The sequence below is a fragment of the Rhinopithecus roxellana genome, chromosome 20 (assembly GCF_007565055.1).
Source record: "Rhinopithecus roxellana isolate Shanxi Qingling chromosome 20, ASM756505v1, whole genome shotgun sequence".
Classification (NCBI taxonomy): Eukaryota; Metazoa; Chordata; class Mammalia; order Primates; family Cercopithecidae; genus Rhinopithecus; species Rhinopithecus roxellana.
Window position 1 is genome coordinate 255,293 of NC_044568.1, and position 22,988 is coordinate 278,280.

The 22,988-nt window shown below is 44.7% G+C and overlaps 1 protein-coding gene across 2 annotated transcripts in view; it reads right to left on the bottom strand.

The window, feature by feature from the left end:
- COG7 (component of oligomeric golgi complex 7) overlaps positions 1-22,988 on the bottom strand; it is a 65,636-nt gene that overhangs the window by 36,907 nt on the left and 5,741 nt on the right. For both annotated transcript variants that reach the window (XM_010358214.2, XM_030925390.1), the window contains exons 2-6: positions 20,970-21,118; positions 20,217-20,333; positions 17,596-17,764; positions 9,261-9,343; positions 8,164-8,286 (exon numbers count right to left, since the gene is read on the bottom strand). In XM_010358214.2, the coding sequence (XP_010356516.1) occupies positions 8,164-8,286; positions 9,261-9,343; positions 17,596-17,764; positions 20,217-20,333; positions 20,970-21,118 (641 nt within the window). The remainder of the gene's footprint in view (positions 1-8,163; positions 8,287-9,260; positions 9,344-17,595; positions 17,765-20,216; positions 20,334-20,969; positions 21,119-22,988) is intronic.

Below are 22,988 nucleotides of genomic sequence, written 5' to 3' on the forward strand. Positions count from 1 at the left end.
AATGTGAACATGCTCAGAAAGTAAAGTAAACTGGCAAGACTTGGAACTTGCAACTTGCCCAGAACAACTGGCAAGTTCATGTCTATCAGCGGCCCCAAGTGTCTAGCTATTTTCAAATCTAACGAACGCATTCACGTAGCATTTTTTTGATGGTCACCAAAAATTAACTAGAGAGACAACTATGGGCCAGGTGTGGGGCCTCATGCCTGTAATCCCAGCACTTTGGGAGGCCTAGGTAGGTGGCTCACTTGAGGTCACAAGTTTGAGACCAGCCTGACCAACATGGTGAAACTGCATCTCTACTAAAAATACAAAAAAATTAGCTGGGTGCGGTGGTGCATGACTATCATCCCTGCTACGTGGGAGGCTGAGGCAGGAGGACTGCTTGAACCTGGGAGGTGGAGGTTGCAGTGAGCTGAGATGGTGCCACTGCACTCCAGCCTAGGTGACAAAAAAAAAAAGAAAAAAAGAAAAAGAACTATAAACCAACATGCCTTATGAATACACATGCAAACACCTTCAACAAAACACTAGTAAACTGAGTTCAGCAGCACGTTAAAAAACATTGTACACCATGACCAGGTAGGATTCACCTAGCAATGGGAAAATGGTTAAACTAAACAAAAATGAATCAAGGCTGGGCACGGTGGTGGCTCAGCCCTGTAATCCCAGCATCTGGGAGGCCAAAACAGGAGGATCACTTGAAGACAGGAATTTGAGAACAGCCTCAAAAAATAAAAATATTATTAATCTCTAATTTTTAAAAACGAATCAATGTAATATAACACATTAACAGAATGAAGTGAAAAATACATGATCATCGCAATTAATGCAGAAAATATACTTGACAAAATTCCATATCCTTCATGAGAAAAACACTAAACTAGGAATAGAAGAAAACTTCCTCCACATAATAAAGGCCATATATGAAAACCCACAGCTAATGTGATACCTGATAGTGAGAGATTGAAAGCTTTTCACCTAAGAACAAGAAGAAGATAAGGATGCCTGCTTTTGCCACTCTATTCAACAAAGAACCCGAAGTCCTAGCCACAGCAACTGACCAAAAAAAAAAAAAGAAATAAAAAGCATCCAAATTGAAAACAGAGATATCTCTGTTCACAGATGACATTATTTTATGTGTAGAAAATCTTAATCCACAAAATACTTTTAGAGTTAATAAACAAATTCAGGACAGGTGCAGAGTGGCTCATGCCTGTAATCCCAACACTTTGGGAGGCTAAGGTGGGAGGATTGCTTGAGCCGAGGAGTTTGAGACCAGCCTGGGCAACAAAGCAAGATCCTGTCTCACAAAAAAATGTTTAAAAATTAGCCAGGTGTGGTGGTGTGAACCTGTAGTCCCAGCTACTTGGGAGGGTGAGGTGGGATAATCACCTGATCCCAGGAAGTAGAGGCTGCAGTGAGTTGAGATTGTACCACTGCACTCCAGCCTGGGCGATAGAGCAAAACTCTGTTGCAAACAAACAAACAAAAAACAGGCCAGGTGCGGTGGCTCATGCCCGTAATCACAGTACTTTGGGAGGCCGGGGGGGGGGGGGTGGGGTGGATCACGAGGTCAGGAGTTCAAGACCAGCCTTGCCAAGATGGTGAAACCCCATCTCTACTAAAAATGTGGTGGTGGGCACCTGTAATCCCAGTTATTTGAGAGGCTGAGGCAGAGAACTGCTTGAACCCAGGAGGTAGAGGTTGAAGTGAGCCGAGACTCAGTGAGCGCCACTACACTCCAGCCTGGGCGACAGAGTGAAATTCTGTCTCAAAAGAAAAAAAAAACAAAAAACAGCTAAACTGCTAAGGACTCTCCAATGTGTGTTTCTTCCAACCACCTACCGGATGTCACCATTAGGATGCATCACTCTCACTTGGAATTTAAAAGCAGTCAAAATTGGAATTCATTCTTTTGCCACTGACCTCCCCAGACCTGTTTCTTTCAACTTCTCTGTTCCCGTCAGTAACATCTCCATTCAACCAGGATGAAAACCGCCCTCTGACTCTCCATTCTTATGGTTCATTAATCTGTTACCAGGTCCTAACAACTGCTCATTCTTCTTGAATTTCAGCATTTCCATCACCATCCTCTACCAAAGGTTCTTACCTGTCTCATCAGTTCACCCTCTAGACCACCACCAAATTCATTATTTTTAAATGTTATTTTAAAAATTCAAGGCCTGGCACAGTGGCTCACACCTGTAATCCTACCACTTTGGGAGGTTGACGTGGGCGGAGCACTTGATGCCAGGGGTTCAAGACCAGCCCGCGCAACGTGGTGAAACCCCGTCTCTACTAAAAAATACAAAAATTAGCCAGACATGGTGGCATGCGCCTGCAGTCCCAGCTACTCCGGAGGCTGCGGCATGAGAATCACTTGAACTGGGGAGGAGGAGTTTGCAGTGAGCCCAGATCGTGCCACTGTACTCCAGCCTGAACAACATAGTGAAACCCCATATTTACTAAAAATACAAAAAAAAAAAAAAAAAATTAGCCGGATGTGGTAGCACACGCCTGTAATCCCAGCTTACTCAGGAGGCTGAGGCAGGAGAACTGCTTGAACCCAGGAGGCGGAGGTTGCAGTGAGCCAAGATCATGCCATTACACTCCAATCTGGGCAACAGAGCGAGACTCCATCTCAAAAAAAACAAAAAACAAAAAACAAAAAACTGCTACAACGCAATAATAAAAAGGCAAATCACTTTTTTTTTTTTTAAAGGACAAAAGACTTGAATAGACATTTTGCAAAGGAAGACGCACAAATGGCCAATAAGCTCGTGAAAAGTTCCTCAACATCCTTAGTCATCAGGAAAATGCAAATAAAAACCATGATGAGATACTACTACACACCCACCAGTATGGCTAAAAATAAAGAGAATGTCAACACCTAATTTTGGCAAGGATGTGGAACAACCAGAACTCTCACACACTGTGTAGGAGTGGAAAAAGTACAACCGCTTTGAGCAAAGTGGTTGTTTCTTGCCTTTTATTTACTTATTTATTTATTTTTTTTGAGACGGAGTCTCACTCTGTTGTCCAGGCTGGAGTGCAGTGGTGTGATCTCGGCTCACTGCAACTTCCACCTCCCAGGTTCAAGCGATTCTCCTGCCTCAGCCTCCCGAGTAGCTGGGATTATAGGTGTGCGCCACCACAGCCAGCTAACTTTTGGTATTTTTGGTAGAGACGGGTTTTTACCGTGTTGGCCAGGCCGTTCTCAAACTCCTGACCTCAGGTGATCCACCCAACTCTGCCTCCCAAAGTGCTGGGATTACAGGCACGAGCCACCACGCCCAGCCATCTTTCTTTTTTCTGAGACAGAGTCTCACTCTGTTGCCCAGACTGGAGTGCAGTAGAGCAATCATGGCTCACTGAAGCCTCAACTTCCCAGGCTCAGGTGATCCTCCCACCTCAGCCTCCTGAGTTGCTGAGACTACAGGCATGTGCCACCACGCCCAGCTAATTTTTGTACTTTCTGTAGAGACAAGATTTTGCCATGTTGCCCAGGTGGGTCTCAAACTTCTGGGCTCAAGCAATCCTCCTGCCTTGGCCTCCCAAAGTGCTGAGATTACAGTTGTGAGCCACCATGCCTGGCTGGGCAATTTCTTATAAACCGAAACATACACCTATGATTTGACCCTGCAATTCCATTCCTAGGTATTTACCCAAGAGATGGGAACACATGTCTACAAAAAAACCTACAGAACAATATTCAAAGTACCTTTATTCATAATTGCCCAACACTGGAAACATACCAAGTATCTACCAATAAGAAGTATCAACAGGTTGGGTGCAGTGGTTCAGGCTTGTAATCCCACCACCTTTGGGAGGTCAAGGCAGGTGGATCACCTGAGGTCAGGAGTTTGAGACCAGCCTGGCCAACATGAAGAAACCCCATCTCGGCCGGGCGCGGTGGCTCAAGCCTGTAATCCCAGCACTTTGGGAGGCCGAGATGGGTGGATCACAAGGTCAGGAGATCAAAATCATCCTGGCTAACATGGTGAAACCCCGTCTCTACTAAAAAATACGAAAAACTAGCCGGGCGAGGTGGCGGGTGCCTGTAGTCCCAACTACTCAGGAGGCTGAGGCAGGAGAATGGCGTAAACCCGGGAGGCAGAGCTTGCAGTGAGCCGAGATCGCGCCACTGCACTCCGGGCTGGGTGACAGAGCAAGACTCCATCTCACAAAAAAAAAAAAAAAGAAACCCCATCTCTACTAAAAATACAAAAATTAGCTGGGCATGGTGGTGTGTGCCTGTAATCCCAGCTACTCACGGGGCTGAGGCAGGACAATCACTTGAACCAGGGAGGTAGAGGTTGCAGTAAGACGAGATCGTGCCACTGCATTCTAGCCTGAGTGACAAGAGCGAAACTCCGTCTCAAAAAATTTTTTAAAAAGTGTAAACAAACAGGTATATACACACCATGTAACAGTATTCAGCAACAGAAAGGAACAAACTAGTGATACACACAACATGAGCAAATCTCAAAAACATGTTGAGTGACAGAAGCTGTCTGATTCCATCTAGGTGAAATTCTAGAACACGTTGAACTAACTTATGATGGAAAAAATCAGGGCAGTGGTTGCCTTAAGGGTGTTGGTGCACAGACCAGCTGGGAAGGAGCATGAGGGAACTTTCCAGGGCGATGGTGATATGGATGTTCTGGATCCTCAAAGGGGATTAGGCTACCCAGGTATTTGTAGTTGTCAAATGAATGGGATGGCATATTTAAGATCACTGTGGCCGGGTGCAGTGGTTCACGCCTGTAATCCCAGTACTTTGGGAGGCCTGCGGCCCAAAAATGGGAGGATCGCTTGAGCCCAGGAATTCGAGACCAGCTTGGGCAACAAGGCAAAACCCTGTCTCCACAAAAAACACAAAAATTAGCTGGGTGTGGTGGCGCACGCCTATAGTCCCAGTACTCAGGAGGCTGAGAGGAGAGGATCACCTCAGCCCAGGGAGGTCAAGGCTGCAGTGAGCCATGATCATGCCACCATACTCCAGTGGGGATAATAGGGCAAGACCCTGTTTCAAAAAAAAAAAAAAAGATTGTATTTCAAATTTTACCTCAAAAAATATATGTAAACATTGACCTTTAGTTAATAATATGTATGGTCCGAAGTGAATGAAGTTTACAACTTACTCTGTTTTTTTTTTTTTTTTTTTTTGAGACAGAGTCTCGCTCTGTTGCCTAGGTTAGAGTGCAGTGGCACAATCTCAGCTCACTGCAACCTCCACCTCCCAGGTTCAAGTGATTCTCCTGCCTCAGCCTCCTGAGTAGCTGGGATTATAGGCGCCTGCCACCACAGCTGGCTAATTTTGTATTTTTAGTAGAGATGGGGTTTCGTCATGTTAGCCAGGCTGGTCTCGAACTCCTGACCTCAGGTGATCTTCCCGTCTCCACCTCCCAAAGTGCTGGGATTACGGGTGTGAGACACCACGCCCAGCCTTATAACTTATTTTGAAATGAGTTAAAAAAATAAGATGATTGACTGGGCACTTTGCTCATGTCTGTAATCCTAGCACTTTGGGGGGCTGATGTAGGAGGATTACTTGAGCCCAGGAGTTTGACACCAGCCTGGGCAACATAGTGAGACCGCATCTCTGTTTAATTTAATATTTTTATATAAAAAAGAATACAAATAAAAATAATTGTAAAAAATAAAATGGATTAATGAACAGACAGAGACAGGGATAGAGGGCAGATGTGCAATAAAGCAAATAGAGCAAAATGCTCACTGCACAACCTAGGAGGTGGCTACATGGGTATTCACTGGACAATTCCTTCAACATTTTTATATATTGGAAATTTTTCAAATGAAAATGCTAGGGGGAAAAATCTGAAGGAGACACATGTGCCCTGGCTCCTGTGTGCTATACCGACCTTCAGGAGGTCACAGCCCAGCTATTATACTTACATCCTGAAAAGAAAATGGGTGACGGGCCAACAGAATAAATCAGCAGAAACTCATGTCTCCCAAAATCTAGGATAAGGCCCCAAGAGAAGTCTGAGAAGTCTAAGTTCTTTTTCTTAGATGACGAAAGGCTTCTGTATATATGAACATGAGCTGTTTTTATCCTTGTGATACAAGAAGTAGTAGAAGCAGCAAGAACACATGAATAATTTTTTTCTTGGCCAGGTACAGTGGCTCATGCCTGTAATCCCAGCACTTTGGGAGGCCAAGGTGGGCAGATCATTTGAGGTCAGGAGTTCGAGACCAGCCCGGCCAACATGGTGAAACCCCGTCTCTATTAAAAATACGAAAATTCGCTGGACATGGTGGTGGGTGCCTGTAATCCCAGCTACTCAAGAGGCTGAGGCAGGAGAATCGCTTGAACCCGGGAGGCGGAGGTTGCAGTCAGCAGAGATTGTGTCCCTGCACTCCAGCCTGGGTGACAGAGCAAGACTGTCTGAAAAAAAAAAAAAAGAAATATTCTTCTTAAGAAAAATAAAATAGAGCCAGGCGTGGTAGCTCACGCCTGTAATCCCAGCACTTTCGGAGGCCAAAGTGGGAGGATCACTTCAGGCCAGGATTTGGAGACCAGCCTGGGCAACACACTGAGATCCTTATCTCTACAAAAAAAAAAAAAAAAAATTTTTTTTTTAATTAGCCAGGCATAGTGGCACAAACCTGTATTCCTAGATACTTGCAGGCTAAGGCAGGAGGATGGCTTGAGCTCAGGAGGCTGAGGCTACGGTGAGCCATGATCATGCCACTGCATTCTAGCCTGCATGACAGAGCAAGACCCTGTCTCAAACAAAACAAAACAAAATCCTAAGAATGAATTAGGTTAGTTCAAGGAAAAAGAACAAGGATGGAAAAAAGCGCTTTAACCAACAACTTGAATGACATGACCCTTGTATAAGGAATTCTCTCCAACCACAGTCAAGTTCATTCCAGCAAATGACTGATGAACATCTGAAGAGTGATTCACAACTATTGTAAAAAATAAAATATGGGGAACCTGGCACTAAACCAGTCGTAGATGACTTGCTTCTAGGTTGGGGTTTTGTACGTGGCAGAGCAGCTCCCTCACTGCAATCTATTTCAATAGCTCTCTATCTGAGTGCTACTGAAAATCAGCCCTCAGCACAAGGGTTTGGAAAAAAAAAAAAGAAATAAGAAAAAAATAAACAAATAAAATAAGCCACACCAGAAACAGGCCCAGTAAGTCATTACTGCAAAGTAAGACAGGCCCTTCCCCTGCTTAGAAGAGATTCTACGGTGCCTCCTGTCTGAAGGCAAGAGAACAACGGTTTAAACCCTTTATGGCTAGAAATGCCCAGAGACTTCAGGAAAGTAAATGATGGAAAGTTGCCACTTGAAACAAAGTTCCTCTGTCTCTCCTCACTCTTAGTCAAGGGGTACCTTTAAAATTATCTCTTCCTCCAATTCTTGGTGTATCAGTAAGAACAAGGGAGACTCACTTCAGGTAGGAAAATTTGACCTGAAGTAAAGATAAAAACATTCCTGTTCACTCGACCACCACCTGACCAGGGGCCTCCTGCTTTCAGATGGGAAGAAAACAGCCTTTAGGAATTCCACAGGCTCCCTTGCTGGACAACAGGGGACATTGTCACATTAGGTCCTATTTAAGTTATAGATAAGAGTGGTAAGAAGAGTTTCAGTGGAGACCTAAAGATTTCACTGATGTGGGTTTCTAAGCTTATCTTTTATTTTTAAACTTAAACATTTAACTGGTTATCTGTTTTTTTTTTGTCCGCTTGTTTTTTTGAGACAGGGTCTTGCTTGCTTTGCTGTCCAGGCTGAATGTAGTGGTGCAATCATAGTCACTGTGGCCTCAACCTCCTGGACGTAGGCAATCTTCCTGCCTCAGCCTCCTGAGTAATTGTGTCAGCACACCTGGCTAACTTTTGCATTTTTGTAGAGTTGGGGTTTCACCGTGTCGGCCAGGCTGGTCTTGAACTCCTAGGCTGAAACGATCTGCCCGCTTTGACCTTCCAAAGTGTGGTGATTACAAGTGTGAGCCACCACACCCAGCCTAACTAGTTATTTTTTAACCCCTTGAATGACGGCAACAAACGGAGAAGTTCTTTGAGCAGTACTCTGCAGTTGAGGGTGGCCACTTCGGAGGCGGTCACCCATTCCCTTGTCACCATAGGCTCTGCTCTTCCTAGAAAAAAAATGAGCTGTTACCTGTGTAGCCCACTGGATTTGTGTGTGCCAAGCCCCAAGCAAGGCGTCATAGAGTCCGGTAAGCTGCCGGTCCAGGGGTAGGTCACTTTGACACAGCTCTTGCCAGGCTGCTAAAAGCTGCACCTGCAGAGACAGAACAAAGGGAACTTTACTGGGTACGTCAACATAGGTTGCCTGCTAACACTGCCCTGCCCTGCTACCCAGAGCAATCACAGATTGCTCAATGGGCTCACTGGGCAGCCCAGCGAGGTCCATCCACTTCAAAGAAAAGTAGGGGAAAAAACCATGTGCGGTTACCTGCACTGATTCACAGCTTTAATCTGTCACCCTGCAGATGTGATCCCCTCTCCATTTATCCTGCCCTAAAAGCATGTAACGTGCAACCACGTGGCACACCATCACTCTTCTGAATAGACCTCGGGGCAAGAGCGGGTGGACATGTGTGTTTAAGCTTCATGTCCTAATATCACTGCTCAAAAGACACAGAGCACTGGACTTGAAGGAATTAAGGTCAGCTCAGGAAGCTGTCAAGTTTTTTGGCAATCTAACTTCAGCAAACCTAGAAAACATAAAATTCCAAGCCAGGTGGAGTGGCACGTGCCTGTAGTCCCAACTCCTCACAAGACCGAGACGGGAGGATCACTTGAGCCCAGGGGTTCAAGGCTGTAATGCACCATGATCGCATCTGTGAATAGCCACCACACTCCAGGCTGGGCAAAATAGTGAAACCCTATCTTTAATGAAAAAAAGAAAAAAAGAGAGATTCTTACTGCTTCCTAAGGATGTAATAAAGCTTAAGACATAAATCTCCCTTAAAAGACAAAAATGAGAATAAATTAAAACAATGTTTCAAGTCTATAATGAATCCAGCTGTAAACAGAAAAGAGAATGAAAACGGGTAACTCTTTTTTCAACTGACAATTAAATTAATCCATCTGCTAGACCAAGAGCAACCCCTACTGGCTAACTAAGAGAAAAACAGCCAGAGGGCAAGGAGGCAAATGTCTTTACCTTCTGAATTATGAACCTGCGATTCTGTGATCCAGAGTTATGAGCATTCCACAACTGCACAACTGTCATGGTGCACAGCTTCTTACCTTGTGACACTTGTAGTAGTAGGCCAGGAGCTGGGGCATCCGGTCAATTTCAGTAAACACCTTCACAAACACTTTGGACTGATCTAAAGAATATACAATGTATATATATTGTTACCAGCCTTTCTGGTGTAGACATGAGAAAAAAGTCACCAGGATGAAGATGGATATATGGAAGCTAGTATTCACAAGTTCCTGCCTAGATACTGAATTAACTCATGCATGGGGATCATAAATTTGAAAAACAAGCATGGCTTGAAAACCAGATACTGTAAGGTATTCTCCCCACTGTTCCTCACAGAATTCATATTTTAACATAATATTGACAGGTTAGTTATGTCTTTGAAAATTCCTACTTCGATTATACCCAATGGGAACTTTAAAAAAGCAAACACACTGAACTTCTGTGTGTCAATATATCTGGTGGTTTGAGGAATAAGTAAATAATTTGGGCCGGTCGCAGTGGCTCATGCCTGTAATCCCAGCACTTTGGGAGGCCAAGACAGGCGGATCACCTGAGGTCAGGAGTTCGAGACCAGCCTGGCCAACATGGTGAAACCCCATCTCTACTAAAAAAAAAAAAAAAAAATAGCTGAGCGTGGTGGTGCACACCTGTAATCCCAGCTCCTTGAGGCTGAGGCAGGAGAATTGGTTGAACCCAGGAGGTGGAGGTTGCAGTGAGCCAAGATCGTGCCACTGCACTCCAGCCTGGCCGACAGACCAAGACTCCGTCTAAAACAAAACAAAACAAAACAAAAAAACATAAAATCAAATAATTTGGTAACTATCAGCATTCCACACATAACAATGGATTCTAAGACCCAAGTTATGGGCTTAATATCAAGTAGTTTCTTACACATTTCCCTAAGGGCAGAGGAAATGACTGGGCAAAGCACTTGCTTCCAGGCTCACCACTGGACAGACAGGAAGGTGGGTTTCAGGGCAGTCTCTGACTAGTGTGCACAGCAGCACCACTTCTGGCTCCCGTCTGCCCCCTTCTGGCCAAAACGTACATGCCACAGCCTTAGAACTGTATCAAAAGGAAGGACAAAAAAAAAAAAAAAACCCTGAGCTAAAAGGTCCCCAAACTTCTTATATTTGCTTTGTTCCCCTTCACTTCTGGGAAGCCCATTAAACTGCTGTGAAGGAAATGTAACAGCAACCGCTGTGGGACACCCAGCTAAGCGCTGGAGACCTGCGGGTGGAACTCGACTTAATGGGCAGAAATCCATGAGTTAGAAAACGAATATTTACCTTTAAAATGCTTATTATTTTCATAAGAACACTTAAATAAATGAATCTTCCTGCTACATTTAAAATTATTCCATAGGCTAGGTGTGGTGGCTCACACCTATAATCCCAGCATTTTGGGAGGCTGAGGTGGGACGACTGCTTGAGCCCAGGAGTTCAAAAATGTCCTAGGCATCACAGGACCCCTCTACAAAAAAACAGAAAATTAGCTGGGCGTGGTGCACACCTGTAAACCCCGGGAGGCTAAGCTGGGAGTATCACTTGAGCCCGGGAGGACAAGGCTGCAGTGAACTGAGATCACGTCACTGCACTTCAGCCTGGGTGACAAAGCAAGATTCTAGCTCAAAAAACAAAATTATATAAATTGGGTTTGACCAGTGAGAGGCAAAAAAATTAATTAAAATAATTCTATAAAAAGTTGCTTCAGTGTATCAGCTGAATTCATTGGTTATATAAAATGAACTGGGCATGTATACTTGGCTATACCCACATTGTCACTTTAGGAGAGATGGAAAAGGGGAACATGTTGGGGATGAACAAATTTATCAGAGAATTCCCTTTAAAAACTGTTAGATAGGCTGGGCGAGGTGGCTCAGAACTATAATCCCAGTACTTTGGGAGGCCAAAGTGGGCAGATCACTTGGGGTCAGGAGCTCGAGACCAGCCTGGCCAATATGGTGAAACCCCGTCTCTACTAAAAATATAAAAAATTAACCAGGCGTGGTGGCGCACGCCTGTAATCCTAGCTACTCCAGAGGCTGAGGCGCTTGAACCTGGGAGGCGGAAGTTGCCGTGAGCCGAGATCACACCACTGCAGTCCAGCCTGGGCAACAGAGCGAGACTCCATCTCAAAAAAAAAATAAAAAGTAAAAACCGTTAGATAAAAAACCACCTCAGCCTTCTATGAAACATGGCTGATTATAAACAGCACATTGTCTGTGGGGCGGGGGGAACCCTTCCTGATACTTGCCAAAATTAAGATTAATCACTAAAAGAAAAACATCGTTTTATCTGCACTGAAGCCAGGAAAATATCTGTACTACATACTTCAGAGAATCCCAACCAGATACCCAATCACTTTGGGCCACAATGGGCGAGGAAGCTGGTAAAAGTCTGGGTGGTAAGGGTGGCGCAGCGCAGTACAAAGGGCCAAAGACTGGGGGCCAAGGGGGCTTGGATCGGGCTTGGGATGAAGGGCTGTTTCCACCGCAGCTCAGTTGAGGAGGCAGCCCACTGGGCTCAAAAGCTCCATTTTCCCCTTCTGAATCCGTGTCCTGCCTAGAGTCAAGCCTGATTCAAATTTGTGCACGAAAACTGTCAAAAAGTGCTTATCGGCCGGGCGCGGTGGCTCAAGCCTGTAATCCCAGCACTTTGGGAGGCCGAGACGGGCGGATCACGAGGTCAGGAGATCGAGACCATCCTGGCTAACACTGTGAAACCCCGTCTCTACTAAAAAATACAAAAAACTAGCCGGGTGAGGTGGCGGGCGCCTGTAGTCCCAGCTACTCGGGAGGCAGAGGCAGGAGAATGGCGTAAACCCGGGAGGCGGAGCTTGCAGTGAGCTGAGATCCGGCCACTGCACTCCAGCCTGGGCGACAGAGCAAGACTCCGCCTCAAAAAAAAAAAAAAAAAAAAAAAAAAAGTGCTTATCTACAAAAGCAAACCCATGATGCTGAACCACCAGGCATCACTCAAGTCCAGCACCAGTTCCCAGTAGCCAGCTCACTCAGAAGGAAACAAACAAAAAACCTTAAATGCATGGAGCCACCACCTCTCCATCCCCACTCCCACTCCCCGCACCCCACATAACTGGATGTAACCCTAAGCAGAAAAGTGAGCTCTGTAGTAGCAACAAATTTACTAGAGAACGTGAGGAACCAAGCTCCTAGATGGCGACTTCTCAACCCCCCAGCTCCAGCCTTAGAATCCTGTGAACGAAAAAAAGACTCAAAATAAAGAATTAACAAACGGGGAAGACAGGGAATTAGAGGGTTGGAGATGAGTACTGAGGCCTTTCTCTCTAGGTAACGGAAGAGCACAGCGGAGAATGTAACTTTTCACTAAAGGAACGCTTTCAACAAAACCCAGGTAAACAAGGAAGGGCTTCCAAGGAAATTCCACTGTTTTTCAGTAAATACCAGGCCCAGAACAAAAGCACTATCACACACGAACATGAATCAGTAGAAACAAAGAAACTCCACCACAGTACCCTATACACTCAATAAATTGGACTACAACAAAATTAAAAACTTGGGGCCTGGTGCTGTGGCTCACGCCTGTAATCCCAGCAATTGGGGAGGCTGAAGCAGGCGGATCATGAGGTCAAGAGATTGAGACCATCCTGGCCAACATGGTGAAACTCCATCTCTACTAAAAATACAAAAATTAGCTGGGCGTGGTGGCACGCGCCTGTAGTCCAAGCTACTTGGGAAGCTGAGGCAGGAGAATCGCTTGAACCCGGAAGGCAGAGGTTGCAGTGAGCCAAGATCACACCACTGCACTCCAGCCTGGAGACAGAGCAAGACTCCGTCTCAAAAAAAAAAATTAAAAACTTGGGCATCAAAAGATTTCACCAATAAGAGAATGAAAAGACAATCCATGGAATGGGGAAAAATATTTGCAAGATATATTCAATAAAAGAATAATATCCAGAATATATGAAGAATTTCTACAACTCACCAGCAAACAACAAATAACCCAATATAAAATTGGGTAAAGGGCCAGGCACCCTGGCTTATGCCTGTAATCTCAGGACTTTGAGAGGTTGAGGAGGGAGGATTGTTTGAGCCCAGGAGTTTAAGACCAGCCTGAGCAGCATAGCAAGACCCTATCTTTACAAAAAACAAAAAATTAGCTGGGTATGGCGGTGCACACCTATAGTCCCAACTACTTGGGAGGCTGAGGTGGGAGGATCACTTGAGCTTAGGAGGTCAAGGCTGCAGTGAGCCATGATTGCACCACTGCATTCCAGCCTGGGGACAGTGCAAGACCCTCTCTCACAAAACAACAAAACAAAACAAAAATGGGGAAAGGATTTGAATAGACATTTTTCCAAAAATATACAAATAGTCAATAAGCAAATGAAAATACACTCAATATCATTAATCATTACAGGAATGAAAATCAAAACCATAAGATACCATTTCATACTCATTAATATGGCTATAATCCAAAAACACAAAAAATGACAAGGGTTCGAAAAGTGTGGAGAAACTGGAACTCTTGTGCATTGCTGGTGATAGTGTAAAATGGTGCAGTCACTATGGAGAACAGTATGACAGTTACTCAAAAAATTAAACATCAGATTACCATATGGGCCAGGTGTGGTGGCTCACACCTGTAATCCCAACACTTTGGAAGGCCAAGATGGGCAGATCACTTGAGGCCAGGAGTTCGAGACCAGCCTGGCCAACATGGTGAAACCCCATCTCTACAAAACATACAAAAATTAGCTGGGTGTGGTGGTGCACACCTTTAATCCCAGCTACTCGGGAAGCTGTGGCACAAGAATCACTTGAATCTGGGAGGCAGAGATTACAGTGAGCCAAGATCATGCCACTGCACTCCAGCCTGGGCAACAGAGTTAAACTGTGTCTCCAAAAAGAAAAAAAAAAACAAGATAAGCATATGATCCAGCAATTCCACTTCTGAGTAGATACCTAAAGGAATTGAAAGCTGGAACTCAAACAGACACTTGTACACCCATGATCATTGTAGCATTCTTCATAAGAGCCAAAAGGTAGAAATAACCTACATGTTCATCAACAGATGGATAGAGAAAATGTGGTATATATATGAGATGGAATATTACTCAGCCTTAAGAAGAAAGGAAATTCTAACACATGCTACACCATGGATGAGCCTTGAAGATGTTATGCTAAGCCATAAAAGGAAAAATACTATGTGAATCCATTTATAGGAGACATGTAGAGTAGTCAGATTCATAGGGACAGAAGTAGAATGATGATTGCTGGCAGGTGAGGGTAGGAGGAATGGACAGTTACTGTTTAATGGGTACGAAATTTCAGTTCAGAGATGAAAAAAGTTCTGGAGATGGAAGGTGGTGATGTTTGCACAGCAATGTGAATGTACTTAATGCCACTAAAATGCACACTTAAAAATTACTAAAATGGTAGATTTTGTTACATGTATTTTGCCACAATTTTAAAAATTTTTTTCTTTTTCTTTTTTTTTTTTTTTTTTTTTTTTGAGACGGAGTCTTGCTCTGCTGCCCAGGCTGGAGTGCAGTGGCCGGCTCTCAGCTCACTGCAAGCTCCGCCTCCCGGGTTCACGCCATTCTCCTGTCTCAGCCTCCCGAGTAGCTGGGACTACAGGCGCCCGCCTCGTCGCCCGGCTAGTTTTTTGTATTTTTTAGTAGAGACGGGGTTTCACCGTATTAGCCAGGATGGTCTCGATCTCCTGACCTCGTGATCCGCCCGTCTCGGCCTCCCAAAGTGCTGGGATTACAGGCTTGAGCCACCACGCCCGGCCAAAAATTTTTTTCTTAAAAAAAGAGAACACTTCCAAAGATTTTCCCTAAGAAAGAGAAGAAAATTTTAGGCAATAATTGCTTCACACTTTCAAATAAATTACATATCCTTTCTTTAATAGGATCTAAGGCTTCAGGAGGGTGAGATGTGAAGATCGCTTTAGGCCAGGAGTTCAAGACCAACCTGGGCAATATAGCAAGACCCTATCTATTAAAAAAAAAGTAGGCTGGGCATGGTGGCTCACGCCTGTAATATCTGCACTTCGGGAGGCCAAGGCGGGCAGATCACCTGAGGTCAGGAGTTCAAGACCAGCCTGGCCAACATGGTAAAACTCCATCTCCACTAAAAACACAAAAAATTAGCTGGGTGTGGTAGCACATGCCTGTAATCCCAGCTACTCAGGAGGTGAGGCAGCAGAATCGCTTGAACCCTGGAGGCAGACATCATGCTACTGTACTCCACCCTGGGTGACAGAGTGAGACTCCATCTCAAAAAAAAAAAAGAATCTAAGGTATTACAATGAGATAAAAAGGGAGGCTGGCAGAGCTAAGGAAAAAAATTAGGAAGTAAATCATGACATAACAAAAATTAAAAATTAATTAGAAGAACAAAGATAACAAAACCTTTTATTTTTGAGATAAGGTCTCACTCTGTCACTCCTGGGCTCAAGCAATCCTTCTGCCCCAACCTGCCGAGTAGCTGAGACTACAAGCGTGCGCCACCATGCCTGGCTAATTTTTTATTTTTTGTAGAGACGGGGTCTTGCTATGCTACCTAGGCTTTTCTCAAATACCTGGGCTCAGGTGATCCTCCCGCCTTGACCTCCCAAAGTGCTGGGATTACAGGCGTGAGCCACTACACCTGGCAGAGAACAGATATTTTATTTTTAAAAATAAGTAGAGAGTTTATTTGGGTGAAGTTTGAGGACTGCATATCAGGGTCATGGATTCACGTTGCCCTGCATATATGCTCCAGAACAGACACTTCGGAAAACCCCATCAGCCAAATGAAAAACAAGCTTTAGAAAAACAACACGAGGCAGGAGGGGACTGAGAGGGAGCAGGCAAACATCCAAATGAAACCAGAGAAAATATGATATATAAGGAGAGGGAAAAGGGAGAGCTAATGAACAGATAGTTGATGTTCTCAAACATCAATATAATAAAACAGAGAACAAATAAAACAGAAAAAAAATGTTAAGGAAGGCGATTTTCTATAAATGAAAATATGAATTGGTAGGTTAAAAGGGGTGACACTGGGTTCCTGGAAAAGTTAAAAATTTTCAAAACTGAAAAAGAACCTAGAGAAGTTACTAAACTACAAGGTAAAAGAATCTTATAAGCCATAATTTCGCAAACTATGCGCCAGCAGGCCAAACTGCCATCTGTGTTTGTAAATGAAGTTTTACTTGGCCAGGCGTGGTGGCTCGCGCCAGTAATCCCAACACTTTGGGAGGCCGAGATGGGCAGATCACTTGAGGTCAGGAGTTTAAGGCCAGCCTGGACGACATGGTGAAACCCCATCTCTACTGAAAATATAAAAATTAGCCAGGTGTGGTGGCACACGTCTGTAATCCCAGCTACTCGGGAGACTGAGACAGGAAAATCGCTTGAGCCTGGGAGGCGGAAGCTACATTGAGCTGAGGTCACGCCACTGCACTCCAGCCTGGGGAACACAGCGAGACTTCATCTCAGAAAAACAAAAACAAAAACAATACAGCAAAGCTCATCCATTTATGAGTGGGTTTTTGTGCCACAACTGCAGAGGTATCTGTGAGAGAGGCCATATGGCCCCCAAATCCTAATATTTATGATCCAGCCCTTTAAAAGAAATGTTTGTCAGTCCCTGTTATAACTATTCGGAAAAAGAAACAAGCTACATACATACAAAAAAAAAAAAAAAAAGGAAGAAGAAGTAGGCCAATCTCATACTTATCAGAATATAGAGGGAAATGCATTCACACTAGAAGACAGAATTCACAGAAGTAGCATTTCACCTTTTGTCTTTACAGAAGTATATTTGGCTGTTTTGTGAGACATTCTGGGGGAAAAGAAAAATAAATATAGATGGCAGAAGACAATGAAGAAGTCTGAAGGAGAAAGCATGTGGCCCAAGAATTCCAAAATCAGTTATTGCTTTCTACACGTAAAGGCAATAGAAAGACACTCCTGGCCAGGCGTGGTGGCTCACGTCTGTTAATCCCAGCCCTTCGGCAGGCTGAGGCAAGTGGATCACCTGAGGTCAGGAGCTCGAGACCAGCCTGGCCAACATGGTGAAAGCCCATTTCTACTCAAAATACAAAAATTACCCGGGCGTGGCAGTGCACGCCTATAATCCCAGCTACTTGGGAGGCTGAGGCAGGAGAATCGCTTGAACCCGGGAGGTGGAGGTTGCAGTGAGCCGAGATCCCGCCACTACACTCTAGCCTCGGTGGCAGAGTAAGACTCCATCTCAAAAAAAAAAAAAAAAAAAAATTACAGAGTTCCTTCTAATCTATATAATTCAATCACCATTAAGACATTCTAAAAACTGAAGACTTACAAGGCCTTATCTTTATAGAGAGATATACACAGAGATGAGAAGCAGCTAGCACTCACCTACAGCCTGAGAGGTGAATGCTGCTACAATCTGCGGACTGGCTAGAGCCTCCAGCCTGTTCTTCAGTGCCTCCAAGTGCACACACTTTTCTGAGTAGTCTGGTGTATCAACAAGCATCATTAAGCTGTTCTGCATACCTGTTAGCTTGGCAGAAATCACAGCTATGTCCTAGAAAAGACCAGAATAGAGGATATTTATTTTAAAAGACCCCTACTGCCTCAATTGGGAATAGATAAAATACATGAAAAGGCAACTCATCAAGCAAGAAAATGGGGCTGGGCATGGTGGTGGCTCATGCCTGTAATCCCAGCACTTTGGGAGATTGAGGCAAGAGGATCCCTTGAAGCCAGGAGTTCAAGACCAGCCTGGTTAACATGGCAAGATCCAGTCTCTACAAACAGTAAAAATTAGCTGGGTGTGGTGGTGCGCACCTGTAGTCCCAGCTACTCAGGAAGTTAAGGCAGTAGGATCACTTGAGCCTAGAAGGTGGAGACTGCAGTTAGCCAAGATCACACTACTGCACTCCAGCCTAGGCAACAAAGACCCTGTCTCAAAAAAAAAAAAAAAAAAAAAAAAACTGTACTCAAATAAATGCAAATTAAATTAAACAAGAAAGTGCCATTTTCCTGCTAACAAATTGGAAAACTGTTTGAAAAATCATAATAGGAATTGTTAGTGAGGGTACAAAGAAAAAAGACCATCTGTCTGGTATCATAAATTTAAATTTATACTGTCTTTCTGGAAGGCTATTAAGCAATATGTGCTAAGAGTTTTAAAAACATTCACATCCAGGCAGGGCACAATGGCTTACACCTAAAAATCCCAGCATTTTCAGAGGCTGAGGCAGGATTGCATGAGGCCAGGAGTTCGAGACCAGCCTGACCAACATAGCAAGACCTTGTCTTTACAAAACATTTTAAGAAATTGGCCAGGCAGCCAGGCGGGGTGGCTCACGCCTAGAATCCCAGCATTTTGGGAGGCCGAGGCTGAAGGATCACCTGAGGTCAGTAGTTTGAGACCAGCCTGGCCAACATGGTGAAACTCTGTCTCTGCTAAAAATATAAAAATTAGCCAGGCGTAGTGGCACCCACCCGTAATCCCAGCTACTCGGGAGGCTGAGGCAACAGAATCACTTGAACTCAGAAGGCAGAGGTTTGCAGTGAGTCGAGATCATGCCACTGGACTCCAGTTTGGGCGACAGAGCAAGACTCTGTCTCAAAAATAAATAAATAAACAAATAAACAAATAAATAAATAAAAATAGATATATTGTTGAGTGAAAAAACAAAGTGCAAAGCAGTGTTCACAATGAACTTTGTGAGAAAAAAGGGGCAGGGAACATAAATATGCATGTGTGTATCTAGAAGGATGGGCATAAAGCTGGTAACACGGCTAGTCTGTACAAGAAAAATTGGCCCCTGGCCAGCAGTAGTGACTCACGCCTGGAATCCCCACACTTTGGGAGGCCGAGGAGGGCAGATCACCTGAGGTCAGTAGTTCAAGACCAGCCTGGCCAACATGGTGAAACTCCATCTCTACTAAAAATACAAAAATTAGCTGGGCATGGTAGTGCGTGCCTATAATCCCAAGTACACAGGAGGCTGAGGCAGGAGAATCACTTTAACCTGGGAGGTGGAGGCATCATGCCACTGTACTCCAGCCTGAGCTTCAGAATGAGACTCTATTTCAAAAGAAAAAAAAAAAAAGAAAAATTCAAGGATTAAGGTGGGGGTCAGGGTTAGGAAAAAAACTTATTTTTACAGTTTATTCCTGTTTAATAAATTTGTTCCCATGTGCATTTGTAACTTTTTTTAAAAATTGACTGATAAATCATTCATTTTGCTTTACAATTGAGTAAGAGTTCTTCATAAGACACCATCTTACTTCATCCTTATATCCCAGGTTGAAAATATTACTATTTCCACACCTTGCAGCCTCAGAAGGGGTCAATAACCCACCAAGTCCCCATGGTATAAGGCTCTCCACTCCCCATGTTCCACCCTCTCATTCATTTACCCCCAACCTTCTCTGCCTGTGCTGGTTTTTGTTTTTTTCTTTTTTCTTTTTTTTTTTTTTTTTGAGACAGGGTCTTGCTCTGTCCCTCAGCACAGAGGTATGATCATAGCTTACTGTAGCCTTCAACTCCTGGGCTCAAGAGATCCTCCCGCCTCAGCCTCCTGAGTAGTTGGAACTACAAGTGTGCAGCACCACACTTGGCTAATTTTTAAAATTTTTTTTGTAGAGACAGGGGTCTCATTATATTGCCCAGGCTGGTCTCAAACTCCTGGCCTCAAGTGATCCTCCCACCTCAGCATCCCAAAGAGCTGGGATTCTAGGCATGAGCTACTGTGCCTGGTGCCTGTACATCTTTATCGAGACTTCTCCGGAACTTACTCTGTGACTAAGAGGCTTCAGTCACACAGAAGGTGCAAGCTCAAGAGGCTGGAAACACACCGAGCAGCTTCAGATCCTCCCCACCCTGAGTCTGAAGGTTTCTGAATGCTGCTACTGGCTACCAACTCTTCCTTACGGTTTCAATGAATGCTATCTCTTTTGCTTTCTCCAAACCTCAAGTTCTTACTTCAATACCTTTCATAACATCCCCTAAACAAGAAACCTACCTGAGTCTTAAACGTCTCTTCAATATCAGCGCTCAACGTGCTCCACTTATCTGCTTCCTGAAGAGATTCAGCAGCAAGTTGCATTCTGGACTTCACCTGGTCAATTTCTACCAACACCTGAAAGAAACATGAGGGGTGAAAAATGAAGGGGTAGGTCCTTTTTCTCCATCTGCCACCAGGGACTTGAAATGTAAGTATGGTGGCTTGCTCCTGTCTTTAGGGAGCTTCTGTCTCCCAAAACACCAGTCATCTGGCTAAATTTATTCAGCAGTGCTGAAGAGATGAATCAGCTGAAAGACCCAAGCAAAAGCATCATTTCGGGGGGCCGGGCACAGTGGCTCACGCCTGTAATCCCAGCACTTTGGGAGGCCGAGATGAGAGGATCACTTGAGACCAGGAGTTCGAGACCAGCCTCGGCAACATGGTGAAACCCTGTCTCTACTAAAAATACAAAAATCAGTCGGGCGTGGTGTTGCACGTCTGTGATCCCAGCTACTCAGAAGGCTGAGGCACGAGAATCACTTGAACCTGGGAGGTGGAGGTTGTCATGAGCCGAGATTATGCCACTGTACTGCAGCCTGCACTCCAGCAACAAAGCCAGACTCTGTCTCAAAAAAAAGAGCATAGTTTGAGTGCTGGGCAGAATCTTGAGTGATGGCTGGCCTCCCAAAACACTGTGCTATTCTAAATCCTTTACGAGAGTGACCACCTTCCCAAAACAAGAATCACCATTTACGACAGGAGCCAAAATACCTGCATGGATTGAGATGTATCCTGTTCAAATTTTTTAATGTCCTCCTTGACAAGAATCATCTGTTCTTTCAGGAAAGATGCCTCCTGTTTTAGGGCTTCAACATCACGGAGCACTTTGGGCATGTTCTGGAGAGCCTGGTGACTTGTTTCTGCAGTTAAAAAAAAAAAAATCAAGAACAGCGATAGCCACAAAAGGTGAAAGCTGGACCAGTCAGCAGTAAAAAATAGAAAACAAATCAGACAACAGAAAGGAAACACACGACCAACCAAATAGTTTTTGGAGCCTGTAGAAAATATGGGGCAGGAGACGAGATGGGCAGTGAGGTCGCCCCTGCCAGGATCACATCCCCAGACTGATGGGAAAGGGCCTTTGATTTCACAAGGAATGAACAATAAACCTGTCCCAACACCAACCTGCCACCACCAGTGAAATCATAACTCCATTTGTAAGAAGGCATGTCCCAGGGGCTTTGCATACACTGTATTACTTAATGTCCATGGCTGTCAGTAGCAGCCACTTCCTACTGATAAGAAAACTCAGAGAGGTTAAAGTAACTTGCCCAGGATCTTATAGAGCTAAAACTAAGCCTCACATGGGTCTGGCCCCAATGCCTGCTTTCCATGGTCTTTTTTTTTTTTTTTTTTTTTTTTTTTGATAGAGTTTCACTGTGTCACCCAAGCTGGAGTGCAGTGGTGCAATTTCAGCTCACTGCTACCTCTGCCTCCAGGGTTCAAGTGACTCTCCTGCCTCAGCCTCCCGAGTAGCTGGGATTACAGGCGCCCGCCACCACATCTGGCTGATTTTTTGTATTTTTAGTAGAGATTGGGTAAAGACTGGGTTTCACCATGTTGGCCAGGTCACAAACTCCTGACCTCAGGTGATCCACCCGCCTCGGCCTCCCAAAGTGCTGGGAAGACAGGTGTGGCCACCACGCCTGGCCTATTTTAAAATTATTTTTGATACAGGGTCTCACTCGGTTGCCCAGACTGGAGTGCAGTGGCGAAATCACAGCTCAGCCTCCTGGCTGCAACCTCAGCCTCCTGGTCTCAGGTGACCCTCCCACTTCAGTCTCCCGAGTAGCTACAGGCACACACCACCAGGACTGAACAATTTTTATATATTTTGTAGAGACAGAGTTTTGCCATGTTGCCCAGGCTGGTCTCAAACTCTTGGGCTCAAGGGACCTGCCTGGCTAGGCCTCCCAAAATGCTGGGATTATAAGTGTGAGCCACAACGTCAAGCCTAAAAATATCTTAAATCTACCCATTACTCATCATCTTCACCACCATCACCCCAGTTGAAGCCACTATCATCTCTTTTCTGGACCTCAGCAATAGCCTCCTGAACCATGTTACTCCGCTGCTTAAAAATCCTACAATGCCTTATTTTAAAATTAAATTCAAACTCTATTTATTTATTTATTGGGACAGAGTCTACCTCTGTCGCCCAGACTGGAGTGCAGTGGCACAAACTCAGCTCACTGCAACCTCTGCCTCCTAGGTTCAAGCAATTCTCCTACCTCAGCCTCCCATGTAGCTGGGATTACAGGCATGCACCACCATGTCGAGCTAATTTTTATATTTTTAGTAGAGATGGGGTTTTGCTGCATAGGTCACGCTAGTCTCAAACTCCTGGTCTTGGGTGATCCACCCACCTTGGCCTCCCAAAGTGCTGGGATTACAGGCATGAGCCACTGCACCCGGCCTTAAATTCAAACTCTTTAACGTGACACTGAAATCCCTCCATAGCACTCTAACCTGGGTGACAGAACAAGACCCTGTTTCTTAAAAATAAAGAAAAAAAATAAAATCCCTGGCCAGGCATGGTGGCTCACACCTGTAATCCCAGCAGTTTGGGAGGCCGAGGCAGGCAGATCATGAGGTCAAGAGATCAAGGCCATCCTGGCCAACATGGTGAAACCTTGTCTCTACTAAAAATACAAAAATTAGCTGGGCATGGTGGTACACACCTGTAGTCCCAGCTACTCAGGAGGCTGAGGCAGGAGAATCACTTGAACC